We start from the raw sequence: 26,570 nt of genomic DNA, 5'->3' as shown, positions 1-26,570 counted from the left end.
ATCAAATGTGGCCAAAATTACATTCATATAGTATCTATATAATAAACACGAGAAGCGAAGCTTCTCGAGTGTGGTGCACAAGAAATTGTCGTTAACAGAGAAATGTGTTAGGAAATTTTTAATACACAAATGTGATAGAAAGGGTCTGCAGAAATAGTCAGTGTGCGCAACAGTCTGCGCAACACGAATTGCCTCGGGATAGAAAAAATTGTTAACGCTTAGGCCCCGGTCTCATTGTAATGGGACCGCGGCCTTAAGCAGGTTAGGTTAGGTTTGTGCAATTAGGTTTTCCGGGAGGAACTAAGTGAAGCGCCAATATTTGTGGCTATCTTTGGCGATTTTTTCCAATATTTTTTGGACCGATTTTCGGTGAAACCGAAACAAATGGATAGAAAACAAATAATTGATTGTATCGAGTGAATAAATAGTTGGATCGATCGCAAAAGAACAAAACTTCAGCCAAAGATTTGGCAGATGGGCGGCGTAGCCGCTCATCTGCCAAAATCTACGGGCTGAAGCAAGTGTGCGTGCTGCTGGCCGAAGGCCGGCAACACACACTGTCATCTCATAATCACCATCATCATCTGAAATATCATCATCGATAGAGAAGGCAAGTGGACACAACAAACCAAGCTGCACTGCTACAACGATCATAATTTTGAAAGTCCACTTCCATTCATCCATTGACGACGACGATCATCATCATCATCGTCATCGTGGTTAAATAATAATCAACGAAAAAAGAAATTTAACCATCAAAATTTGTTACCATTGACGTCGACAGAAAACAAAAATTTCATTCTAACCATTGGTTTGTCATTGTGTTAATATTTTTTTTGAATATCAGTATTTTTTTTTGTTGCCTTTTTGTTTTTTCCAATTTTTGTCCATCATCATCATCATCATCTATTGGATGTGAAATAAATAAATTTGTCTAGCAAATTTTTTTTGCAGCTACTGGCTAGCTGCTTTTTACAAAACAAATTTCCTTTTACGCCTGTTGAATTTTTGTTTTAAGTTCATTTATTTCAATGAAAAATTAGCTTGGAATTTTTGCTGTGTGCGTTTGTGCATTGAAGAATATTCTTGTGAATTCAATATTTATTTATGTTTTTTTTTTCGTTTGTTCGAATAGTGATCAATAAATTTGTGTATCAATCCCATCAACAACAACAAAATTAATCAAATATGTTTCAACTATTTGGTTCGTTGAAACAATTTATTAAACCACAAAGCTGTGTAATCGATAATCACATTTATCGATTACATTATAAAGCTACCGTTCTAATATTGGTTGCATTCTCATTGATGGTAACAGGTATGTTTCGTTATTTTTTTGTAATGAAAAATTCAAAACCCCCTCTCTCTGCCATTCCTCCATAAATCAAATAAAGCAGTAAGACTAGAAAAAATCATAGGAAAATAAGACAAACCAACACCTGGCTTTTTTAACAAGATGTAACCGGATGGACATTGTCCGGCCTGACGTTCTTCTTATTATTATTACTAAAAGAAATAAATTTTAAGGCTTTTGTTAAATAAAAAACCAATAATTTTTCATCAAATAAACTCTTCTAGTTGTGTTCGATTGGCCTCAATAACCTAATCGATAATTATTCAATTTAAATGTTATGATTTTTCTTTTTTTTTCAAGATTCAAAATTTTAATTACATAAATTGTGTTACTACGACAACAAATGACTAAAAATTTTATTTTTTTATTTTATTCATAGCTCGACAATATTTTGGTGATCCAATCGACTGTATCTCTCGTGACGATATTCCACCAAATCTTCTCGGTATGTTGATCATCTAGTTCATATATTATATTTCTGTGTTTATGTCTGAAAAACAAAAAAAAACAACAAAATATTCAATCATTAATGGTTGACACCATTAAAATACTATGTCACTATCGTGTGGTAAATTTGATTTTTATCGCGATAAGTTTTAAAAAAAAGAAATTATCCCTTTGATAAAAAGGGGAAAAAAATATGCGAACCGTTCTGATTTTCTGTTTCTCTCCCCCGCCTCAATCGATTTCGATTTAGTGATATCGCCCAAATGAAAATATTCACTATATTTTATTTCGAAAAATAAAAAGTGTGAAAAAGTTTTTTTTCTGATTTGAAAAAATATTTCCATTTCCAAAGAACCATTTGCAAGTATTAATTATTAGAGAATTCAATAATTTATTTTTTCCATAGTTTTGTTTATACGATTGCGAAAAACAACATCGATAATAACATCTGTGCAAAGATAAACCACTTGTTGTTTTTCCTTGTTACTGCTACTGTTGAATTGAATTGTTTGTAAATGAAATTCAAAGGCATTTATCATACAAATTACTTGGGTGTTTTAGCTTGGAAACAATTTGTGCTGTTGTTTGGTTAAAATTACAAAAATCCTAATGTTTTGTTATGTTAATTACAAAAAATATTAAAAAAAAATTTATCATTAATACCTGTGAAATGCAAGTGTAAACAGTTATTCTCTTTTGCTTGCCAAACAACATGATTAGAATCGGATTTTTTCTTTCCCTTATTTGATAGATGAAATGTGTGTAAGTGTGTGTTTGTGTGGGTACAGTGTTTAAAAGAAAATTAATGTTTTTTAAATTATAAAAAAAACTTGAATTTCTTCTCTTCCTCCCCCTATTTTATTTAAGCACGACATTTTTTTCAGTAATCAAAGAAATAACTTTTCAAAATCGTTTTTATCAGCTTAGAAAATAATTTGAATGATTTTTTTGATTAGTTACTTCGATACTTCCACCACAACCACTTGTTGAATGTATGTTTTATGTGTGATCTGATCTTTTTCTTTAAGATCTCGTTTAAAAAAGACATTCAGATCACATATTTTGATACTAGGATGTTAACTATGATCAATCTGAAATGTCATCTATATCGGTTTTCAAGAAAGAAAATCAATACCTTTCATTTATAAAATAACGATGTTATGTGAAATGAATGCATAAAAAACTAATTAATATTCGTATGATGAATGTTTGATATTAGCAAACAGCAGCAGCTTATGAAAACCAAATGACCATATGATGACAGTGATTAAAAGTTTCGGCCATTTTTTTTCGCTTGCCAATGTATTTTTGATTGGTTACCAAACTAATCATCATCATCATTCATGATATAGCCTAGCTCAAACAAATTTTTTTTGTTGTTGAGGATATCAATGTATTTTTTTATGCAAGCAAACCACTGACAATCATGATAAAAAAAGATTTATTATTGTTGATTTATTTCAAAAATGAAAAAAATGAATTTTTTTTTTCATTTTGATTTTAAATGATGAAAAATGTCACTCATGCGCGTTTGTTTGATTTGGATAGCTTGATGATGATCTTAATCATCGTTAACAACAACATTTTTCTTGCCTTTTTCGTTTGCGCAATCCATTGACCCCGATCAAGGTTCGATCAACTTTCTTTTTTTTGTTCCTTTCGGTTATTGTATTTGTCCAAGTTTTTTTCCCTAAAGGATTATCCTTTTAACAAGATATATTTCGTCTGTTGATAATGATGATTAAATGAGGACGAAGAAGCCTTTGTGCCCATTCATTATATATTTTTTTAATTTTATTTTTGTTTGGTCATTTTTTTAATAATTTTGGTTTTCATTTCCTATATTTTTTCGGTTATAGATACGTATTGTTGGATTCATACGACATTTTCCATAGAGAATGCATGGAAAAAACGTGTCGGTGAAGAAGTGCCATATCCGGGTGTGGATAAAACTACACCGAATGAAAAACGTGTTTATCATGCCTACTATCAATGGGTCTGTTTTGTGCTTTTCTTCCAAGCGTTAGCCTTTTGTGTTCCTCGTTATCTATGGAAAGCGTTTGAAGGTGGTCTTGTTAAGAATCTTATGCTTGGTTTAGATCGGCCTATTCTTCCGGATGAGGATCGTATGCGAAATATTGATCTTGTTGCCTATTACCTTTACCGTAATAAAAAACTTCATAATACATTATTCCTCGTCCATACAATCACCGAAGTGCTCAACATGTTCAACGTTATTATCCAGATGATGGTAATGGATCGATTCTTGGGCGGCGAATTCTCCAGTTATGGCTGGGAGGTTCTTAACTTCACTGAATGGGACTGGTCTGTTCGTTTTGATCCAATGGTGAGCATAGAAATGATAATTATCTTCAATCAAAATAATATTTTTTTTTCTTTCAGATAAAAGTGTTTCCACGATTGACCAAATGTACATTCCATCGTTATGGCTCATCTGGTGATGTTCAACGACATGATGCTATGTGCATTTTACCAATCAACATTGTAAATGAAAAAATCTATATATTCTTGTGGTTCTGGTTTTATTTCATGGCTATCGCTAGCGCACTTGGTTTAGTGTATCGTGCATTGACCATCTTATATCCAGGTATCCGTTTGATGGCTACACATTCACATTGCCGTATTGCTGAAATAAACTTGATTCGTAATGTTCTTAGCCGTGGACAAGTTGGCGATTGGTTTCTTATTGATATGATTGCTAAAAATATTGATCCAATCAATTTTCGCGATCTATTAATTGATCTGTCCAGTAAATTAGAAATGGATAAAGAGGGTTAGAGAAGATAAAATTCCGAATTCAATATCAAATCGCCAACCATACATTCTTGCATGACGATCAATTTCAATAATATTATTGTTGAACCACGATAAAACGACCAAAAAATTTAATAATGAAGAAAAAGATCTCCTATCTCTCGCTTTTTAAACATACATGCACACGAAACTCTATAAACACACACCTTTTTCGAACCAAAAACAAACCAAACAGAAAGGAACGCATAAAAACAATCAACTAATAAGGCCATATTATGTTGGATCATAGATTTTTTTCTTTTCATGTTAATCATCATCGCCACTTTTTTCAATTAAAAATTCATACATCTAATGATACACCACACAAAAGAATTGTGATTTTATACCATGCTCCCCTACATTTATACAATTTAAATATATATCATGATATCTTTCCATATATATTTTATATTATCATTCTATTATTATCTGTGTCGATATGTGGACATGAAAATTTTCAACACAATTCGTCATTCTAATTGCTATATCAATATACATTTTATTCTGATAGCCAAGCCAAAACATAAACATCTGAATTTCTGTAATTTCCTTACGACAAATTGCAGAAAAATAATTTGAATTCATTACTATATTTTTGGAAACATTTTTTTTTCTCTTCCTTCCTCTCTTGCTCTATTTGTATTATCATATATTTTATATTTTGAAATTATTCCTTTTTTTGAAAACATTTTATGATTTTATATTATATTATACAACACATGCATGTTCAATACACACACATACACCAAAATTACGAATTGTGAAAACAAATTTTTTTCAAAAAAAAAAAATCAAACATTGATGGTCATCATCATTATCATCATCATCATCAAAGCAATCAATTAATTATTAAATTGAGTACAAATATATCACACCTACAGATTCTTTTTAGGATGTTTAATAATTTTATTTGTTTTTTTTTGAAAATTATCATTTTTCTTAAAAAAATCATTTTTATCAAATTAGAATTGAATTAGCTTGATGCTGTTAAATTGTGTTTTTTTACTCATTTTTTCTAACATTTCAAATTTTTAAAGTGATGATGAAATTTTTTTTCAAAAATCACCTCTGGATCTTATAACATTTGGTCATAACAATTACAATGTTCATAATAATGTGACGAATAATAATTATTATTGATTTGACGAATCAGCTATAACATAAACTATTAAACGGGGTGTAGAGGTGAAGGAAGAAAAAAATTACCGATTTGACAATATTTGTGTTTAAAGAGAATTTTCGTTTTCTCCATTTGAAATCCATATCCATAATTTGTTACAATTAAATGGGAAAGAAAAATAATTTTTACCGCTATAATAATACTTGAAGATAATTTTCATCGATCAATCATAAGATGACAGTGATACAGTTGATTGATTTAACTCTTTAATTTTTTTTCTCTCCAATTGTACAATGGTATTTTTCATTGTAGATCATGTGACAATGATTGTATGACATGAATATTGTTCGCAATTTTTTCCATTATTTTCGGGGCAAACAATTTTTTAATTATTACACACGAATGATTTGGATGCGTTTGAATGATTTTCATCCATAAGGTGTTTGTTGATTACTTTCTTTTACTCTATCTTCTAATTGATTAGAACATTGCTTGCATCATAATCATGATTATGATGATAGATCAGTTAATCAGTTAGGCCAGTCAGCCAATCAATCGACTTATGTAGGTAAAAACAATACTTAGGATCATTTTCATTTAGCCAGATTATTATCTTTGTCAAAGATTTTTTTTGTTGTTAGTGCTTTTCCATTATTATTGGAAAAATGGTGCCAAGATAAATTGATTAAAATGAAAACTATTCATTATCATTGAACAACAATAATAATGATTTAACTGAAAAAATGGCTGTTTATTTCAGGTTCCGAAATTTTTAACTGTTTTCCTCATCGTCGAAAATATTGTCATTGTTGTCATCATTTTAACTGAAATTATTAACAGACAAATAATTAGAAATGTCAACCTTAGTTTTTGAATCGAATATTGTATGGCACAATGATCTCTCTTTCGGGACTTCAAGATACACAGATATCCTGTTTGGCCAAATTCAGTAAAATAAGTTTTTCATTCAGTTAGTTTCTAATCTTCTGGCTGTCAACAACTTCAATAAATTTTGATCTGATTTGCTGTTTGAATTTTTGTTTTGTTTTTTTGTTCTATAACACTTTATAAGTGTGTGTGTGATTGTGTGCAGGGTGTATGAATAAGATTTTGTGAACAGAATCTATGCGATTAAAATGATTGATTATAAAAATCAAAAAGGATTGCCGGAAGCTTTAAATGAATCAAAATCTTATGAGGCTCAATATGTCTATAAACAATATAGCCCAGAAAAGAAAGCCGAACGAGATTTTACACGAAACAATATAATATTGCCAGAATGGCAGATGAAAGAAGAATTAGTAGTGAGTGGAATGTCTGGCCGTTTTCCTGAAAGTGATACGATTGATGAATATGCATACCATTTGTACAACGGTATCGATATGGTCACAGAAGATGAACGAAGATGGCCTTTTGGTAAGTGATAACATTCACGATACTTATGTTTTTCTAAATTAAATTATCTCGTCTAGGCTATCTTGGATTACCTCGAAGATCAGGCAAAATTAAAGATATTTCATTGTTTGATAATGAATTTTTCAAAGTAAGCGAAGAAGATGCACATTATCTTGATTCACAAATTCGCATCATGTTGGAAATTACATTCGAAGCCCTCTGGGATTCAGGTAATTTGAAATAGCGTTCGTATTTTTCATTTTAACTTCATATTTATCATAGGTATCGATCCTAATAGCTGGGCTGGTAGTAACACTGGTGTGTTTTTGGGTCATTGTTTTGATGAATATATGGCTGCATATTCAGATGCAGGAAGTGACATACCATCATATAGGCAGACGTATTTTTCAATGTTGCACAATGTTTTTGATTTCCGAGGGCCAGCTAAACATTTTGACACTGCATGTGCATCCGGTTTCAGCGCTTTTCATCAGGCGATAGTTTCGCTTCGTGCTGGAGAATGTGATCAAGCCATTGTTCTCGGCCTAAATATTTGTCTTCGTGCTGGCACACAGCATCAATTTCTTAATCTCAACATGTTATCGCCAGAAGGCAAATGCAAATGTTTAGATGATGACGCTAATGGTTATGCCAAAGGCGAAGCTTGTGTAGCCGTAGTTTTGCAACGCAAATCACAAGCAAAACGAATCTATGCTCGCATCATTCATTCAAAAACCAATTGTGATGGCTTCAAAGAATTGGGCATTACGTTCCCAAGTTTTGAATTGCAAGCTGAAGTTATATCCGATGCATTTAAAGAAGCTCATATTGACCCACTTGAAATTGAATATTGTGAAGCACATTGTACCGGTACCCAGGCTGGTGATCCTTCAGAAATGAAAGCAATTATGGATTCTATGTGTGTTGGTCGTACTAAACCATTGAAAATTGGCGCACTAAAATCGGTCATTGGTCATACTGAAGGTGCATCCGGTCTTTGTGGATTAGTCAAATCGATTCTTTGTTTCGAAAACGAAATAATACCGCCTAATATACACATGACTAAACCAAACCATCGTATCGAGGGCCTAATTAATGGTGTTCTTGAGCCGGTTACCGAATGCACCCCATTTAAAGGACAAAAAATAGCAATGAATTGTTTTGGATTTGGTGGTGTAAATGTGCACGCTATTATCGAAAAAAATACCAAAGAAATTTCTGATGATGATTATCGATTTGGAACATTACCACGTTTAGTGACTTTTTGTGGCCGAAATCAAAAATCATTTGACAATTTACATCAATTCTTTATAAATAATCCCGAAAAAATGACCACTGGATTTTTGGCATTATTGGATCAGATTGCAAAAACCAGTCCATTTCCGAATCGAATGTTCTCCGGAATGACATATAGAGGTGCTCGTTTATTTAAACCTGATGATAGTGGCCGTCTGAAACCGTTTGATGAAGTGCGATTTAATCAGGTAAAAAGCGAAACAAAACCATCAGTTTGTTTTGTCTTCACTGGCATGGGTTGTCAATGGCCGACGATGGGAAGAGATTTGTCCCAAATTGATTCAATGTCCAGTGTTTTTAGCAAGTGTTCGGAAGTTCTAAAACGAATCAACAACTCATTTGATCTTATGAACGTTTTGACAAGTGACGATCCAAAAATGCTGCAATCTCCAATCAATTCATTTGTTGCCATTGCTGCCATACAAATAGCACTCGTTGATTTTCTTCGACAATTAGAAATTGAACCCGGTTTTGTTATTGGTCATTCCATTGGTGAATTGACCTGTGCTTATGCTGATCAATGTCTCAGTCTTGAAGAAACAATTACGGCTGCTTACATTCGAGGTTTATGTATGTCCGAAATGATTGAACAGAAACCAGGAAAAATGGCTGCCATTGGCTGTACTTGGGAACAAGCGCAACAATATTGCAAACAGTATTCTGAAGGTAAAGTTTGGCCAGCATGTCATAATAGTTTTGATTCGGTTACTGTTGCCGGCTCACAATCCGATATGGACAATTTTATATCGAAACTACAACAACAGGAACCGGATTTATTTGTGCGTGCTATCAATAGTTCAAATATTGCATTCCATTGCCCGTACATAAAAGAAATGCGTGAACCATTGAGACGAGCACTGAACAAGAATTTATGTTTTAAGCAACGAATGCCAATTTCGTCTAAATGGTTGACGACAACGTATGAACAAGATTGTCAAGAATTCGATCTAGAATATCTGGTAGATAATTTGCTGGAACCTGTAAGATTTTACGAAGTTTTTCAACGTTTACCTCCAAATACTATATTCGTTGAGATTGCACCTAACAATTTACTACAAGCAGTCATCAAACGTAATATTTTTGAACAAAATAAGGATTCGAAATATGTTGCCACAATGGTACGTAAAAGTGGTCAAAATAATATCGATATTCTTTTGATGAACATTGGTCAGCTATACGTAAATGGATTGAATCCTCTAATTGAAAAATTATATCCTTCATACGAATATCCTGTGGCTAGAACTACTCAATCATTACATTCAATAATCAGTTGGAAACATGATCGTCATTTTAAAGCCACAAAATATCCCGAATTTTTCAATCATGATCAACGAAAAAAGACATATAAGGCTGTTGACTTGCAAAACATTGAAGATAAATTCTTCACAGATCATTGTGTCGATGGTCGTATCTTATTTCCAGCCACCGGTTACTTATATTTTGCTTGGGAATTGGCTAGCCGAACATTAAATTTAAAACGAGAAGAAACGCCCATCATTTTCGAAGATGTAATTATACACCGAGCTACAATTATGCCGAAAAGTGGTATGATGAGTTTCGCCATGAAATATAACCAAGAAAATGGAACGTTTGCCATGTTGAACAATGGAACAGTTACTACTACTGGCCGAATTCGAATACCAAACAATGGATCGAAGTTTCTAATATATCAGGATATGCTAAACACGATCGATACTGTCAAAACAAAAAAATGTCGAATGCAATTGATTACAAAAGATGTGTACAAAGAATTTCGTTTACGTGGTTATGATTATGGACCGGAATTTCAAACTATTAATGAAGTGTCAATTAATGATGAATTCAGTGTGGCTACAGTCAAATTCAAAAATTGGGTCACATTTGTTGATGGTATGATTCAAACGGTAATTATTGGTCGTCCGATACGTGCATTATTAGTACCGGTACGAATTGATTATCTAGCATGTGATCCGATAATAATGTCTCAACATTTGAAATCAATATCGGAAAATGACTCATCAGCAACATCTTCATCATATTTGGATACGATCTATGATTTTTGTCTAAATATTGCCGCTAGTTCAGGCATCGAATTCCGAGGAATAAAAGCTAATCTAGCCCCACGTAGAATACACCCGATCGCTCCATCTAAGTCTACTTATGAATTTGTGCCGTACAATCAACATGATTTACTTTTGGCCACAAACAGATCAAATAGCTATGAACATCGATTATTTCTTACAGAACAATTGTTAAAATATCAAGATCTTTGTGCAAGTTACGTACAAAATCATTCCATTGATGAATCATTCAATATAGAACAATTCGAAACCAAAGTGGCCATACCAGTTCTAATGAAAATACTTCAACAAATAAATACCGATAATTTTGAACAATCACAATTTGATACAATCGAAGATGACATTCTCTTTAATTCCTACATGAATGAAGTTTTCCTTCGTCCACAACTTGAAACGGCCGTCGAAAATTGCCATTTGGAACCATTAATCGAGATTTTAGAAGTAGGCCAGACTAAAAATCTTATGGCATCGAACATACTTAAATGGATAGCGATGGATACGTTCCGTGTGAATTTTAATTGTCGTTTATTGCATTCATCACCATCCACAGTAAATCCGGATCATTTAAATTCAGTTTATTCACAGCATGAATGGCTAGCCGAAAAATCGAAATTTCCTAACGACTTGGTAAATATCGATTTGATCGTCTACAAGGATTCTAGCATTTGCCCTTTGCTTTCCAGACATGAAATTGATTTATCACTCATGTTTGAATCATTATGGAATTGTCTCAAAGATAATGGCTTTGCTATCATTTTGATTAGAGATCATCCGTTTGCTGTCGAACGTTATTTGTTGGAAAAACTCAAGATGAAAGTGCCTAACGTATCGCGTGTTGAACAATTCATGAATGCACTTGGGAAAACTTCGTTTAAATTGATAGGCGACCGTAGCGATCGAATGGGTGTACATTCTTTCCTTATTCGTAAAATTTCCTATGAAATTATTCCAGAAAATCAAATTTACATAAATTTTACAAATAATGTTGAAGATTGGTTCGAAACGTTACAGAATAGCCTTAAAGAAATAAAAAATAGCCAAAGTGTTGAGCAAAAATTCGTATGGCTTATTGCTAATGATCAACATTCAGGTGTATTGGGTTTTGCCAATTGTTTACGTAAAGAACCAGATGGTTTGAAAATTCGATGTCTATACAATGGACAACCAAATTGTACGATTAACAATGAATCCGAAATTTTGAAAAATATCGTCAAACTTAACCTACAAATGAACGCTATTGGACCGGATGGATCTTTTGGATCGTTCAAACATTTTTCATTGCCTAATGAAGATACTGAACTTATGCCAGTGGAACATTGCTTTCTTAATGCACATACACGAGGTGATTTATCAAGTCTTCGTTGGTTTGAAGCTCAGCACAAACTTTGGCCAGTGAATCGTAAACCGAATGAAAATTTCTTCACCGTTTATTATGCCGCATTAAATTTTCGAGATGTGATGTTGGCCACAGGTAAATTACCACCGGATGCCTTGCCATTGGAAATCGGTCTTGATGATTGCTTATTGGGTATTGAATTTGCTGGCCGTGATGAAAATGGTAATCGTGTGATGGGTATGAAACAATCAAAATGTTTGGCCACCACTCTTGTATACGATGATGCTAGCTGTCTGACATGGCCAATACCTGATAAATGGACAATGGAAGAGGCAGTCACCATTCCTGTTGCTTATGGTACTGCATATTATGCCTTAGTGATTCGTGGTAATCTACGAGAAAAGGAAAAAGTTTTAATTCATTCGGGAAGTGGTGCTGTTGGTCAGGCAGCCATCGCTATTTGTCTTAGTTATAATTGTCATCTATTTATAACAGTCGGATCCGAAGAAAAACGAACATTTTTGATGGAAAAATTTCCTCAATTAAAACCAAATCAATTCGCCAGCTCACGTGAAACAGCATTTGAGAAGATGATTTTACAGGCTACAGATGGAAGAGGTGTTGATGTCGTTCTGAATTCATTGGCCGAAGATAAATTGTTTGCAAGTGTTAATTGTCTGGCTCCATATGGACGTTTCTTGGAGATCGGAAAGTTCGATTTGTCACAGAATAGTAAATTGAGTATGTTTTTTAAAAAAGATAAGTAAACATTTGTATTAATGACTTTTATTTCAGATTTATCACAAATAATGAAAAATAAGACATTTCACGGCATTTTACTCGACAATATGATTCATGTTTATGATTGTACACCGACGAATATCCTTCGACAACGAGGTAAAATTCGAGATTTGATTTATGAAGGTATGACCAACGGAGTAATTCAGCCATTGAATCGAACAATATTCACGGCGGATGAAAGTGAAAAAGCATTCCGATACATGACAACTGGGAAACATATGGGTAAAATTCTTATAAAAATTCGTGAAGAAGAAATAGGGGGAAGTCCAGATTTTGCAGAAATAATGTCTCGTAATAATAGCCTACAAATACCAGCACTACCTCGTACGGTATTTCATTCGGGAAAATCATACATTATAACAGGCGGATTAGGTGGATTCGGTATGGAATTAATGAACTGGATGATCGAAAGGGAAGCTCGTCATTTTGTTTTGACTTCAAGAAAGGGAGTCAAAAATCTATATCAGAAATGGCGTATTGATCATTTCACCGAATTGGGTGTAAAAATTGAAATATTCGTTGATGATACAACTACCAATGAAGGTGTCGATCGATTGATTGATACGGCTCAACAAATGGCTCCATTGGATGGAATTTTCCATCTAGCAATGGTCATTAGAGATGGTCTATTTGATAATCAAACATTGGAATCATTTCAAGATGTTATCAAACCTAAAGCTAACACATTTCTCTTATTGGACAAATCAACAAGACAACGATCAATATGTTTGAATTATTTTGTTGCTTTTTCATCGGTCAGCTGTGGCATAGGAAATCCTGGCCAGAGTAATTACGGATTAGGCAATTCGGTTCTAGAACGTGTATGCGATCAACGACGACGTGATGGTCATCATGGATTGGCTATTCAGTGGGGACCTATCGGCGATGTTGGTTATATTATCGACAATATTCGGGGCAATGACATAGTTATTTGTGGTACAATTCCGCAAAGAATACCATCGTGTTTAAATGTACTCGATCGTCTACTGCAAAGTCCATTTTCTATATGCTCCAGTTTGATATGGTCAGATAAACAATTTGGTCTACACTGTGGAAAGACTAGCTTAATCAAAACGGTTGCACATATTTTGGGCGTGAAAGATTATGAAAAACTTGAACCGAATGTAACTTTAGGTGAACTTGGCATGGATTCATTGATGACCGTTGAAGTCAAACAAGTGATCGAACGTGATTACGATGTTGTTTTTACTCTGCAAGATCTACGTAAATTAACCATTGCTCAAATCATTGAAATTGGTCAGGGTAAAGCAAAAGAGACGCTCACCACTAATGATACAGACAATACGATCAATGCAAAACAATCAATGGATGAAAAATTAGCACCTAGCCAACCAATTGTTTATCTGAATGACATAATCAATGGTGATCCTATTTTATTCTTCCCACCTTTGGATTCTACATTCGATGGAATGTTGCCGATCGCCCAGAAACTTAATCGACCTGTTATTGGTGTGAATTGGACACAAGAATTAAAAGGCGTCAGATCACTTAAAGATACAGCCGCATATTTTATAAAAGTGCTTGAAACTCAGCTACCGAATCTGGATCGCTATGACACGGTAGCTTATTCGTTTGGTGGAGTCGTTGCACTAGAAATGGGCCTACAGTTACAGCAAAGAAAATCAGACCGTTTGAAACGTTATAATCAACTAATCCTTTTGGAATCATCACCGAAACAATTCAAAATCTATACCGATGTCATCGCCAAGAAATATGCGATTGAAAATGATAAAATCAATGATACAGCATATGTTGATTCAATGTTGATGTATCTACGTGGTAAAGTGAATATGGATAATACAAAAATGCGTGAAACGTTGTTAAAAATGAACGACAATCAACAACGAATCAAATTTTTGGGCAATATCATTCGACAAACACAAAATATGGACATAAAAGATGAAACACTTGATTACCTGATGCAAACACATTATAATAAATTGTACATGGTAAATCAATATGATTGCCCAACAAAACAATTTGAAGGCGATATTATACTTATACGAGCTTCAAATGTTTTACTTAAATCTGATTATGATGATAAGAATATCCGTCAAGATTATTGTCTTGATGATCTGGTAAGAAATAAGTGATTTATTGCTAATTTTCAAAATTAATTTTCATTTTTTTTCGGGGTCAGATAACTGGTAAATGTCATTTACATATCCTGGATGGTGATCACGAAACATTTATAACAAATAATTATGATCAATTAGTAAAATTGATTAGAAATTATGTCTGAAATTACACTTTACCCTTTTTACCCTCTCTTCTGATTCATTAAATTAATTTTTCTTTAGATTTGAATTTTAATAAATAATGTTTTCAATTTTATTTTGTTTATTGTAATTAAAATTTCATCATTGTATTTTTACGACACGGCTTCGAAAATTTTACGTACATTATGAATCGTAATTTTTTCAACACATTGGAATTTTTTATTGCGGTCAAAATATCAATCCGAATTTCGGATGATCTCTTTTTTTTGAAACATCATGACCGTTCTAATTTTGTCACGTTTAAGGCCATTAGTCCGAATAACAGTGATCAGCAACAGTCAGAATTTTAATCAGGTAATTCGAAATTCATCGATTCGATCATTTTTTTATAGGTTCAATCAAAATGATTCGATCTCAAATCAAACTAATTTGTTAAAACAAAAATATGGAATCAAGTCGGATTCCCGAAAGTATATGTCTATGTTTCATTCGATCCGAAAATGGAAACGGATGAAAAAACCATCCATTTTTTTCATTGGATTCGCAGCAATGTCATTGTTCGTAGTGATAGAATTTTTGTATGATAAATATCGTCGTTCAGGACTAACATTAACAGAATATTTTCGTTCATCAATATCGAAAAATTCGAATTTGATTGTCACATCAAAAGTTGATGACTTTTCGAATAAATTTCAAACAAAATTTGCTTCTGTATTGAATGAATCGGAGATTCCACAAGTAAAACCAACCAGGATTGTAAGTATTTGTAATATATTCTAGATCAAATAAGAAAATTTACTTATTTGATTTTTTCTGATAGATTCCCGGGACGATTGCACTTGATGGCTTGAAATTATCATTATTTCAATATCAGAACTGTCCTTTTTGTTGCAAAGTTCGGACATTCTTGGATTATTATGGATTACCTTACGAGATAATTGAAGTAAATCCGGTGATGCGACAGCAGATAAAATTTTCAAAACATTATGGCAAAGTGCCCATTTTGTTGATTACAGATCTAAAGAATTCATCAACCAATGAGGAGGCTGAAATTCTGGTACGGTACTTCTTTATATAACATATGGCCATTATAACTTAGTTTTTTAATATATAATACACAGCAAATTAACGATTCTACATTAATTGTTTCTGCAATGAATTCCTACATTTTGTCCAAGAATCCAAAATCGAGGCACAATGGAGAATCACTTGCAAATATGATACGATGGTATTTAAATAGTCAAGTTTTATCCAACGAATTAGAAGGAACTGAAATAGACAAGGATGGATCAACATATGGAGCCACACGATTGAAGGATGAGCTAATAAACCGATATTTTCTTATGATTGGCGATGTTGATCAAAAAAAATATGAAAAAATTGATCCATTACTAGCCCAAGATCGTCGCTGGCGGCGTTGGGTTGACGATCATTTGGTTCATGTTCTTTCACCAAACATATATCGTACAATGGATGAAGCATTCGATTCCTTTAACTATTTCGCCAAAGTCAGTGAATGGGATAAAATATTTTCCAAATGGGAGATAATGATCATAACGAATGTTGGTGCCATGGCCATGTATATGATTGGAAAGCGATTGAAAAAGAAATATCGACTCAAAGATGATGTTAGGCAATCATTATATGATTCATGTAATTATTGGTTAAAAGCAATTGGTCCAAATCGAAAATTTATGGGTGGTGATACTCCTAGTCTATCGGATTTGGTTTGTTTGCTATTTCATGTATATTAGAATCTTTTATTGACATAAAAATTTTCTCATTTATTGCAGACTGTTTATGGAGTTTTAAGTTCAATCGAAGGATGCCAAGCATTTGGCGATCTGATGCAAAATACCAAAATATCCGAATGGTACTATTCAGTCAAATCAATGGTCAATGAACATCATGGAGCAAATGATATCCAACATTTGTTTGTTCAATAAAAAACGTTTTTATTAAATTGTATCATAATATTTGGTCTTTATATTGACCTGATTAAAAATTAAAAGGAAAAAAATTTCTCTATGAGTTGAATGAATTCTATTGATAAATAATTTTTTTATATAATTCCATTCTGGATATAAAACAGTTTATCCAAGAATTTGGCAAACGGACAAAACTTAGACAGAATCTTATGAAGGAATCTTGTTAATTACATAGTTGGTTACATCCATTAAATATGCGTATTTAGTCAATACTTGTTGACGAGTAGCTTCATTGTTACATTTAGGATACAATAAGTGACATTGGTCACAATGATAAGCGCCACCTAATTCTCTACCCTTTTCGATCGCTGCCAATATATATGATACATATGCATCATCAGTTGGGTATGTATCAAAATAATTATTGGCCGACTTGTTCATCTCATCTTGACAGGTTTGTTCGCACATTACCTGTGCTGTACATTGTGTCAGTCCATTTTGATGACCTAAAATAGAATCCGGAAATTGCTCCAAAAATTAAATCTTTATGATAGAAAGTTTTATTTGTTACCAACCTATTGTAAGAAATACACGGAATATAAGATTACGACCAGCTCGTTGTGTCAGAGATGTAGCTCCTAAGCTTCTTATCAATGCATTACGACGATGTGGCATGGAACGTATTCGTTCAATAGCCTCTTCAATAGGTATACCGACAGTCATCATTTGTCCAGCATTCCATCGTTTCATTGGACCATCTGATTCTTCATCGATTCCTACTGCAAAACTAGATTGGAAAAATAATGTTGATAACAGCACAATCAATAGCACAAAAATGGTGCTCAAATCAAATAGCACTTGAGACACTTTCATTTGAATAGTTCGTATTCACATTACAAAATCAGTAACAAAATTAATTCGACCATTGGTTATGAACATTCAAGAAAGCAATCGTTTTTTGTTGTTTCAACATCGAATTGTCTTGATCAAATGGTTAAAACCTTATGATAATGTAAACAATTTCGGCAACAGTTTTATTTATTTGTTTAGTTGCAACTAGTGTTGTTTTTACCGGAAGACCAACCTTTTCCGTTAAAAATTATAAAATGGGTAAAGTGATTTTCTATGCTTGGTTGATCTTTATTGTTTTCTCAATATACCAAATTTCTTGTTATATTAACTAACATCCAGCCAAACGTACATATTTAGTATATATTTATATTTACTATAGTTGTCTTAGCCTTGAAAACTATTAAATTCATAATATGATTGTCACATTGATTTCTTAAAAATACAAATAAATGAATCCATACAATATTCGAGCAAAACAAATATCAAGGACAATGAAAATTCATAATTTTTCATATTAAGACTTTTCAAGAGAAAATATAATTTTTAAAAATGAATTTTCGTCAAAATCATCCGGATTACATTTTAGTTTATTTTATTTCATGATATAATCCAATATTTTTTCTACAACTACTTAAATCAAATGATAATTTCAAAATATATGAATGTTTATTGCAAAAAAAAATTTCACTGAGAACAAATGCGTTGTCCACGTCCATGTTGAAAATAAATGATGTAAAATTTGTGGATACGTTCTCAGGAATGAAGCCATCTTCGTTACAGTAGTCCAAATTCCAATTATGATCATAATAATTTTTTTTGATGATTTTAGATTTTTGACTGAAAATTCATACGATAGAAAAATAATGATGCTCAAAAATGATTCATTATTGATTTGGATTTTGATTTTTTTTCCAATTTGCTATCTATCTTATATGAACTAAACTAATGAGAATAAAAATTTGATATCAGTAAAATGATGTTGTAGATCACGTTTGTTTGAATTAATCAATAGTTGTTGTTTGTTGAATAGATCGGACACAATGGTTACTGTAATGATCGTAAAAGATGGCTTCGTTCTAGGGGGGATTTTTTCATTACATTTGACGACGGCATTCCAAATTTTTTTGGAATGCTTGTGGTGCATAACGATTGTAAAGGCCCCATACGCTGTTCATGAATTTGTGATTATAATTGTACATCTCTCCGGTAACTATGTTGGTCATTTGATTCAAATATGAAAAAAAAGAAACAACAACAAAAAAACAAAAAATTATTTTTTAAAAATGCACCCATGCAGATCTAATATATACATACATTGGCTTTGTATATTCGATTTCATGTTATCATTCGAGTCTTTCAATTGTGAACATGATGGTGTTCGATTTGATTGCGAATATTTTTGACCACGTGGTGGATCATCACGACCACCGGATCGTTGTTGTCGTTGTTGTTCACGAATTTTCTGATGAATATCCGGTGTACTGAATGTTATGAATGGAATTGCAGACATCCTGGAGAGTAGGAAAGTAAGATGGGCTTTTTCTGGAATTAACTTTGTTATTTTGATTATATTGCTAGATTATCATTATTATAAAACAAAAATAATGAATAAAAAAACATAAAAATTTAAAAAATTAGTCCAGATTATAATGCATATTGAAATTCTTGTCACAAACATAAATAAAAATCGTATTGGTGAAAAAAAACATACACTTTTTTACAATTTAAATGTTAAAATTTCAAAATGAACACTGACTTTTAATCCTGCAAACAAACAAGCATAACTAAAAATAATAATAATCTGAATTCGAATGAATGTACGAATCGTCACAGCAAACAGAATTTGTAAAGATTAAAATTTTGGTGTGTAAACACATAAATCACTGATTTTATTCGAGCAAATTTCAAATAATTTCTTATGTGAGAATCTATAGTGGAATTTGATTAGACTTTTTTTTCTCATTTTCAGAAATTCACGCAACACCGGTTATTGTTTTTCTCAAAATTTCTAACAAAACAAAGAAACAAAAGAAATGTTATTAGATTATTAGTGAAAATAAAAATAAAAATCTTTCGAAATATCCTGTTGTTGTGATTGATAAAATAAATCCATACAGTATCAATGAATTGGTAACAAGATTTCAATATGGACAGAATACTGTGTTATAATCAAATCTGAATTCAAATTATTATTAAATTACAATTGATTATATTCGTCGTTGCCGTCAATTTCCAGTATGTTTGTGTTTGTATTGATCATACAGATGATAGTGTGAGTTGAGCAAGTGAGATAATAAGACAAATAATAATTTGAAATTCAACGATGATGATAATGGCGTTGAATAAACTTTTGAATGTAAGTAGATGGACACGTTCGGAAAATAATAATAATTTGATTCAGTTTTTCTCGTTTAATGATTTGAAGAATATTGTGTAAATTTCTTTCTTGAATTTTGTCGTTTCGTATTTCTTAGATTAAAAAATTGAATTTTATTTTATTTTATTTTCAGTTGTTGTTCATAAACAAAAGAGAAAAATTTTCATAGTAAAACTAAAAACAAAACAAATCAACAAGAAGAATGGGATTAATTTTCGGGCTTGAAAATATCTTTACTTCTGCGCTAGCAAGAAGTCTAAATTGTGGGCGCAAAATTGATTCAATTTATATACAAACCAGTAGAAGTGATAAATTGACAAAAAAAAATTCGAAAATTTGATTCGTACTTTTCGCTAAAAATGAATTATGTCATACTAAGAAGAAGCAAAAAAAATAACAGAGAGTGTGTATATGATGATTGTGATCGATCAACAGATCATTTCGAATTTAGCATCAAATTTCATTCGCTCGACTCTAAATAGATGATAGATAAAACGATGATAGTGCTGATTATGATTTGAAAAAATAGGGACCGATTTTTATCATAAAATTTTTGTTTTGTTTTAAATCTGTCGATGTTATTATCATCATCATCATTGCTATGAAATCAAGCTAAACAAATATTAGTAATCAGCCATTTCAAATTTGGATTTTTATCCTCATCATCATCATCATCATCATAATGAATTTAGGATGCTTGAAAATTGATGACAATGATCAAAGTCCTTCGATAGACAATTTTTGAATATTATTATCAAAAACTTTCAAGAGGCCGTTGTTGCTATTCGAAATTTTATATGCATTTTTCGACGAAATAATATAGTTTATTTTCTCTAATGATCATTGTAATAATCAAATTTAAAGTTATCCATCGATTCAAAAAAAAAGAATGTAGGTGTTTTCAACAAAAAAAATCATGCTCATTTCTCGATAAAATCTCAAATTTTGTTTTTGTGACTGGTATTCCATTCACTATTTTTCGCCCTTTCATTTTTTTCAAACAAAAAATTCATTTGTTTCTGTATTTGATTTCAATGATTAGAAAGTTATTTAATGTAACCAAGTGGAAGAAACTACGAATACAACTCGAACAAAAAATAATGGAAAATGAAATTCATTTTTTTCACCTTTTATTTCTGGTCAAAAATTTCGTAATCAGACTATATCGAAAATAATATTTCCAATAATAATCATCAAAATGAATGAAAGAAGAATAAAATAGTGATCACTCAACAGTGAAGTTTATATTCACAAATATTATAGAATAACGAACTAACAATAACAATTGATAACAAAAAAAAGAAAGATATTTTGGTCAATGAACAGTTCATTATTTGAATTGAAAATATCGAATCGAATCATTGATATAGCCAAAAAAGAAAAAAACATCATCAAATCGAATATCATTTTTTTAGGAAGATAGAATAGAAATGATCAATACACATTGGATATTAGCAATCATATAAATAAATTTTGAAAACAAAAATGTAAAGCCTCTCTATTCAATCGAATGAAAGAGTTGAATCGATATGTATTCGGTTGGATGGCTCAAATGTCAACACCATATTTGGTTTTTCTTTCTGCTATGATGATGATGATGATGATAATAATAATAATGATGATTAACCAATTTTTTCCGAACGAAATGACGAGAATAAATTTCCAAGGGATTTCATTCTTGAATTTTTTTTCTTTTCATCGATTTGTAACCATCAGAAGATTAAATCTATAATTGTCAAAAATTTTGTTTATATTTCAAGAGAAATAACAACAACAAAAAAAATCAATATATTTCGATGTTAGAAAATTATACGCCCATATGTTTGCAAACACAAACATTTTGGAAAAAAAAAGAACGAGAAGATCCAAAGTACATTCAATGTTATCATTCGAACAGTGTTTGTATTGATCGAATTTAATCATGCATCATACATGTTACGATAGATATATTAGCTAGTGAAAAAAAAGAAAAATATTCTTATAAATGACAACATTGAATTCCAATTTATGTTTATAAACGATTTGTCGATGATGGCGGAAAAAAAGAAGAAAAAAGTAGATTTTTTTCTGCATATTAGAGATAAATAGCAAAAATATAAACAGCCGAATAAAAGAAATGATAATAAATTAGCATGCATTCGATTTATTAGTTTGGATCGAGAATGAGCGACAATTTTGATTATCATCCATGATTTGTTGTCATATATGAAATCAAAGTTTTTCTTTCTACATTTCACATTGATTTTAAATTCACAATCTACACATTATATCCAAACATAATGCTTATTCGTTTACGTTTGTTCGTAGACAAAAAAAAAACGAATGATCATGACAACAACAATTTCGGTAAATATCTTCTCAAAAAAATAAACTAAACTCTTTCACTTCAATTTGATTACTTTATCTAAAAAAACGAATGCATAGCAACGAAATTTCGATATATTCAAATAATAAGGCATGAATGATAAAAAAAAGAGAAAGAAGAAAGTCGATACTGTTATTTGTGAATGCAAATTTATCAACCAACTTAAGACTTGAACTTATATAAATGTATTTTAAAATCTTTATAAAGATTTTTTTGAATCGTTTGAAATAAAACCAAGAAGAGAGGTTGAAGAGAGGAAAATATCTTCCGATATTCTTCATTGGCCTTAAGCTTTTAGATTCGGAATAGACTTTGATCCTGGATCGATTGAAGCGACGGATTTTTTTTGATCCAAACTAACTGATCAGAAAGAATGATATATAACAGTATGACCACTATCCTGGATGTATATTGTGACTTAAATTCAAAAAATATAATATATTTTTTTCATTTTATTAAGGATTCTGATGTGTTGGAAGTAAATAGAAGAATAAATTGAAATTTTGTTCTTTTTCGAGTATTTCTACCGAAATAAGGTAAGCGACAGAAAATAGAAAATCTCAAATAACATCAAAATGTAAGATGCAATCTATTTTTGGTTTGTTCTTCATCTTCATTTAAAATCGTTTAACCGTTTATTATTATTATCGTTATCATTTGCTTAGTCGACAATAGTTAATTAGAAAGTGAGCACCAAAAAACGAAACGAAAAAAATGGCTACATCAAATATATAATAATCAATTAGTAACAAGAATCAGAATCCAAAATCATGAAAAGTAAATGGCATGCTAATCGACCAAAAAAAACGAAATAATATCTACCAACCAACTACTTCTACTACCATGATGATGATGATGATGATGGCTAGGTTATGGGCGATGGAAAAAGTTTTTTGTTTTTTGGATTCATATATTCTTTACAAGAGAAAATGAAGGAAAAAATGATTCAACTCGAAATCGTTCTAATTATAATCGTTGTTGAAGAGAATGGCAAATTTCTTTCGTCCATCCAGCCATTCATCCATTCATTCATCCATTATGTAAATTCCAATGGGAACAAAAATTTCTATAACTTTGGTTCAGCATTTTTTTGTTGCTGTTATTGTTGCTGTTGATGTTTTTTTAGCATTGTACGCAAATAAAATGAAAACATATTATAGACAAGATAGCAAAAAAAATATTCAATTCTCATAGAATCAAATTAAAATTATCTTACTTAGCTAAAGAGATTTTTTTCCCCATAATGCACTATGAAATACCTTTTTTATCATTTAAAGAAAAGGATTCTGTTATTTTATTTCTAAGATTTGTTATTTTTCCTTGGATTATTTTGTACCCAAAAAAATTTATTTTTATTTATTTATTATGCATGGATTTTTGTTTTTGTTGTTTTTGATTGAAAAACAAAACTTAGATTTTTTATATCTAAATGATAAAAAAAAATGAAAAAGCAAATAATACACCCATATCAATATATATCATTGCATGATTTTCATCATCAAACAAAAAAAATAAGGTCGTGTCCATTGATTTCTTTCATATGTTTGTGTGTAATATGATTTTGATTTATTTTCTTTTTAAAATAGGATAAATCTTTATAAATAGACTTAAAAAAGTTATTATATAGAATAGTAAAAGTTTTTTTGTAAGCGAATGTATGTGACTGTTGTTATTTTATTGTCAGAGAATGTAAATAAAATATGAAACTGTTATTCATTCGAAGATTAAATCCAAAACAATTATCGGACCAAACATCACATGAACAAACAAACCAAACAAGGACAACAACAACAAATGCTCTCGTTGATATGAATTCTTATTTGAAATTCTTATCCGAATGAAGAATCGCTAATAATATGATTCCATAGTTTCCAGAACAACAAAGATCACAATCAATAATAATCTTTCAATTTCAATATATTTATAAGAAGAAAGCGTGTGTGTGTGCTTAAAAGTGTGAGCAAGATAGAGCAAGAAATAAAGTCACGTAAATTTGAAAGCGATAAATATTGTTTACTTGTTTGATAAATTGAAGGACAATTTTTATCCACAGATTGAAATATTTTTCTGTTTAGTTTGTAATTATTTTATATAATAGCAAAAGAAAAATTATCACGCAAACCAATATTGACTGCTAACTTTTGATATCATCAATTTTTGTTTTACATCATCGAATTTCAAGCAACAAAGATTATCTTCGTGATTATAATAATCTATAATTGATAAGAAATTGATTTCATATGTTAACGAGATAGGAAAAAAATTGAGCAGCAATGAAATAAATGATTTACATTTGTTTTTTTTTGGGTGGATTCAGAAATAAAGCATTATTTGTTTATTTACTGATTTGATTTTCTTTTTATTTCATTCGATGATGATTGATTAACAATACTATATAAAATAGATTTCAGAAACAAGAGAGAGAAAAAAAACATTCGAAAAAGATTTAAAATACATTATCAGATTCAATTTGTTTAACTGCGTTGGCGTCTAGATTCTTTTATTTAACAATGAATTTTTTCCATCTGTCCATTCATTTAGTTTCAGATGTTAATGAGAAAAAGTGTGCTGGGAAAATTTTTTTCGTGAAAAATACATTATCCGGTTTCACAGTTCCGATTGACTGAATGATAAACGATGCAAAAAAAGCGAAAGAAGAAATATGATTCAAACAATGAATCTCTAAATCAATTAATAATAATTGATAATCATTCCATTCATTTTTTTACATTCATCAATTCATAATGTAAATTTTTATTTAAATCATTAAAGAAAAAAATTATTGGATTTTTTCATTATTTAAAAATTTTATTTCGTCAAAGAATTGAATCAAGGAATTATTAATATTTTTTTATGATTTTAATGAAATAAAAACGAAATGGTTATTCAAATCAATCATAATTCAATGGATGATTTTGAGTGAATATTGTTGTTGAAAAAAAATTAATAAAAATAATTTAAGAAGGAAACCAATCAACAATAATAACAAGTCTGTAACGTTTGTTCTATTAATGAATGTTTGTGTGTATGTGTTGGTGTTCTTTAACAATTATGAAATAAACTTTAAATGACATGAATATTGAATTGATGATTATGTCAGGCAAATTCATTTTTATCGTAAATTTTTTATTTGTCATTATTGTTTCATTATTCGATTCATCGTAATCGGTAACATTAACATTAATTACAAATGACAGCAAACATCATTGAATCTTCACTCGTTTATTGATAACAAATTTGTCAATTTTTTTCCATTCTTGTAATCGTCAATCAACCATCATTTTGTTCTAAATACCGTAAACCAAACTACATGGTCAAGAAAAAACATTGGATAAAATTGAGTGATTAGATTAAAAAATTGATTCGGACTTCGGTTTGATCATAAGTTTTTTTTCGGTTTTGGTTTTGTTTAAACAAATGAAAGAGTCATTTGCTATTTGATTGGCTTAACTTTTCTTGACAGTTAAAAAGTTTGTCTTTGATTTTTTTTATTATTGTCCACTATTGATAATGATTCTGCTATAGTAAAACTGTGTACTCATTTTAAGTTTATTTTAATCAATCAGTCAATTGAATGTGTTTGGGTGTAAATGAGTGTAATTTTTTTGACACTCTTTTTTCTTGTAAGAGGTTATATAATTTGTGTGTTCATTTGATGTATGCGGTATATTGAAGATTAATCATTCCTATATAAATAAATAAACACATCAAACATGATGCTCATTATTCTTGAAACCTTTTTAAAAGTGTTTTATAAATGTGCGTGCGTGGGTGTAATAATCTTATTTAATTTATAGGGTTCTCAATAATGACAATGATTGATTTACTTTAAATTCAAAGTTTTTTCCAGTTGTTGTTATTTTTGTTGTTTCATTTAATTTGATTGATTCAAAAGCAACAATCTGATCGATTTTAAATAATTCATAGTTTCAGGTAACATTTCATGAAATTGGTTATATTAATAAAAAAAATGTTTTATCTGAATCTGTCCAGAATCTTACTGCCTAATTCTTGAAACTTTTTATGTCTATTTTATTAGTTTTTATTGGGCTGATCATCATTATTGTCATTGATTATTTTAACACAAAATCATAAACATAATGTGAAAATTAGAAAAAAAAACATAATTTGTGTAATGTTGAAACTTTTTTTACTATCATCTATTCTTTGCCGCATCATTTATTT

At 30.8% G+C, this 26,570-nt stretch overlaps 5 protein-coding genes and 2 long non-coding RNA genes across 10 annotated transcripts; 4 read left to right on the top strand and 3 right to left on the bottom strand.

Moving 5' to 3' along the window:
• The first annotated feature begins 548 nt into the window (after positions 1 to 548).
• LOC113792723 (innexin inx2-like) lies at positions 549 to 5,482 on the top strand. 3 transcript variants are annotated; one of them, XM_027342756.2, is made up of 5 exons: positions 549 to 811; positions 1,136 to 1,318; positions 1,734 to 1,799; positions 3,661 to 4,148; positions 4,205 to 5,482. In XM_027342756.2, exons 2-5 carry the CDS (start codon positions 1,189 to 1,191, stop codon positions 4,598 to 4,600), a joined length of 1,080 nt encoding a protein of 359 aa, XP_027198557.1. In that variant the 5' UTR covers positions 549 to 811; positions 1,136 to 1,188; the 3' UTR covers positions 4,601 to 5,482. The 3 variants fall into 3 exon arrangements, with proteins under 3 accessions (XP_027198557.1, XP_027198486.1, XP_075680821.1); XM_027342685.2 differs by having other exon boundaries at positions 549 to 1,060; XM_075824706.1 differs by having other exon boundaries at positions 549 to 1,318.
• LOC142646275 (uncharacterized) lies at positions 1,648 to 2,838 on the bottom strand. 2 transcript variants are annotated; one of them, XR_012847235.1, is made up of 4 exons: positions 2,465 to 2,838; positions 2,350 to 2,407; positions 2,003 to 2,293; positions 1,648 to 1,844 (listed from the first exon to the last, which is right to left on the bottom strand). It is a non-coding gene; the product is annotated as an uncharacterized LOC142646275 (long non-coding RNA). The 2 variants fall into 2 exon arrangements; XR_012847234.1 differs by having other exon boundaries at positions 1,648 to 2,293.
• Positions 5,483 to 6,701: 1,219 nt separating the features above from the next.
• Positions 6,702 to 14,978, top strand: LOC113792212 (fatty acid synthase-like). Its single transcript, XM_027342160.2, has 5 exons — positions 6,702 to 7,151; positions 7,208 to 7,360; positions 7,413 to 12,563; positions 12,618 to 14,722; positions 14,785 to 14,978. The coding sequence occupies exons 1-5, from the start codon at positions 6,872 to 6,874 to the stop codon at positions 14,884 to 14,886; spliced, it is 7,791 nt and encodes a 2,596-aa protein (XP_027197961.2). The 5' UTR covers positions 6,702 to 6,871; the 3' UTR covers positions 14,887 to 14,978.
• An 83-nt stretch (positions 14,979 to 15,061) lies between these two features.
• On the top strand, positions 15,062 to 16,900 carry Su(P) (prostaglandin E synthase Su(P)). The gene is made up of 4 exons (XM_027342574.2): positions 15,062 to 15,619; positions 15,684 to 15,920; positions 15,985 to 16,590; positions 16,657 to 16,900. Exons 1-4 carry the CDS (start codon positions 15,140 to 15,142, stop codon positions 16,807 to 16,809), a joined length of 1,476 nt encoding a protein of 491 aa, XP_027198375.2. The 5' UTR covers positions 15,062 to 15,139; the 3' UTR covers positions 16,810 to 16,900.
• On the bottom strand, positions 16,794 to 17,812 carry LOC113792877 (uncharacterized). The gene is made up of 2 exons (XM_027342872.2): positions 17,367 to 17,812; positions 16,794 to 17,297 (listed from the first exon to the last, which is right to left on the bottom strand). Exons 1-2 carry the CDS (start codon positions 17,662 to 17,664, stop codon positions 16,999 to 17,001), a joined length of 597 nt encoding a protein of 198 aa, XP_027198673.1. The 5' UTR covers positions 17,665 to 17,812; the 3' UTR covers positions 16,794 to 16,998.
• Positions 17,813 to 18,218: 406 nt separating this feature from the next.
• On the bottom strand, positions 18,219 to 20,257 carry LOC113788985 (uncharacterized). The gene is made up of 3 exons (XM_027338466.2): positions 19,845 to 20,257; positions 18,958 to 19,217; positions 18,219 to 18,853 (listed from the first exon to the last, which is right to left on the bottom strand). Exons 1-3 carry the CDS (start codon positions 19,901 to 19,903, stop codon positions 18,738 to 18,740), a joined length of 435 nt encoding a protein of 144 aa, XP_027194267.1. The 5' UTR covers positions 19,904 to 20,257; the 3' UTR covers positions 18,219 to 18,737.
• A 2,342-nt stretch (positions 20,258 to 22,599) lies between these two features.
• On the top strand, positions 22,600 to 23,275 carry LOC113799017 (uncharacterized). The gene is made up of 3 exons (XR_003474902.2): positions 22,600 to 22,771; positions 22,846 to 22,962; positions 23,051 to 23,275. It is a non-coding gene; the product is annotated as an uncharacterized LOC113799017 (long non-coding RNA).
• Positions 23,276 to 26,570: the final 3,295 nt, after the last annotated feature.

The sequence above is a fragment of the Dermatophagoides pteronyssinus genome, unplaced genomic scaffold (assembly GCF_027571235.1).
Source record: "Dermatophagoides pteronyssinus isolate colony J.1.1.1.1 unplaced genomic scaffold, Derpt_VIB-CSIC_2022.12 sq0002, whole genome shotgun sequence".
NCBI classification, from domain to species: domain Eukaryota; kingdom Metazoa; phylum Arthropoda; class Arachnida; order Sarcoptiformes; family Pyroglyphidae; genus Dermatophagoides; species Dermatophagoides pteronyssinus.
The sequence above is the reverse complement of the archived record's forward strand: the minus strand, read 5'-3'. Positions and strand labels throughout refer to the sequence as shown.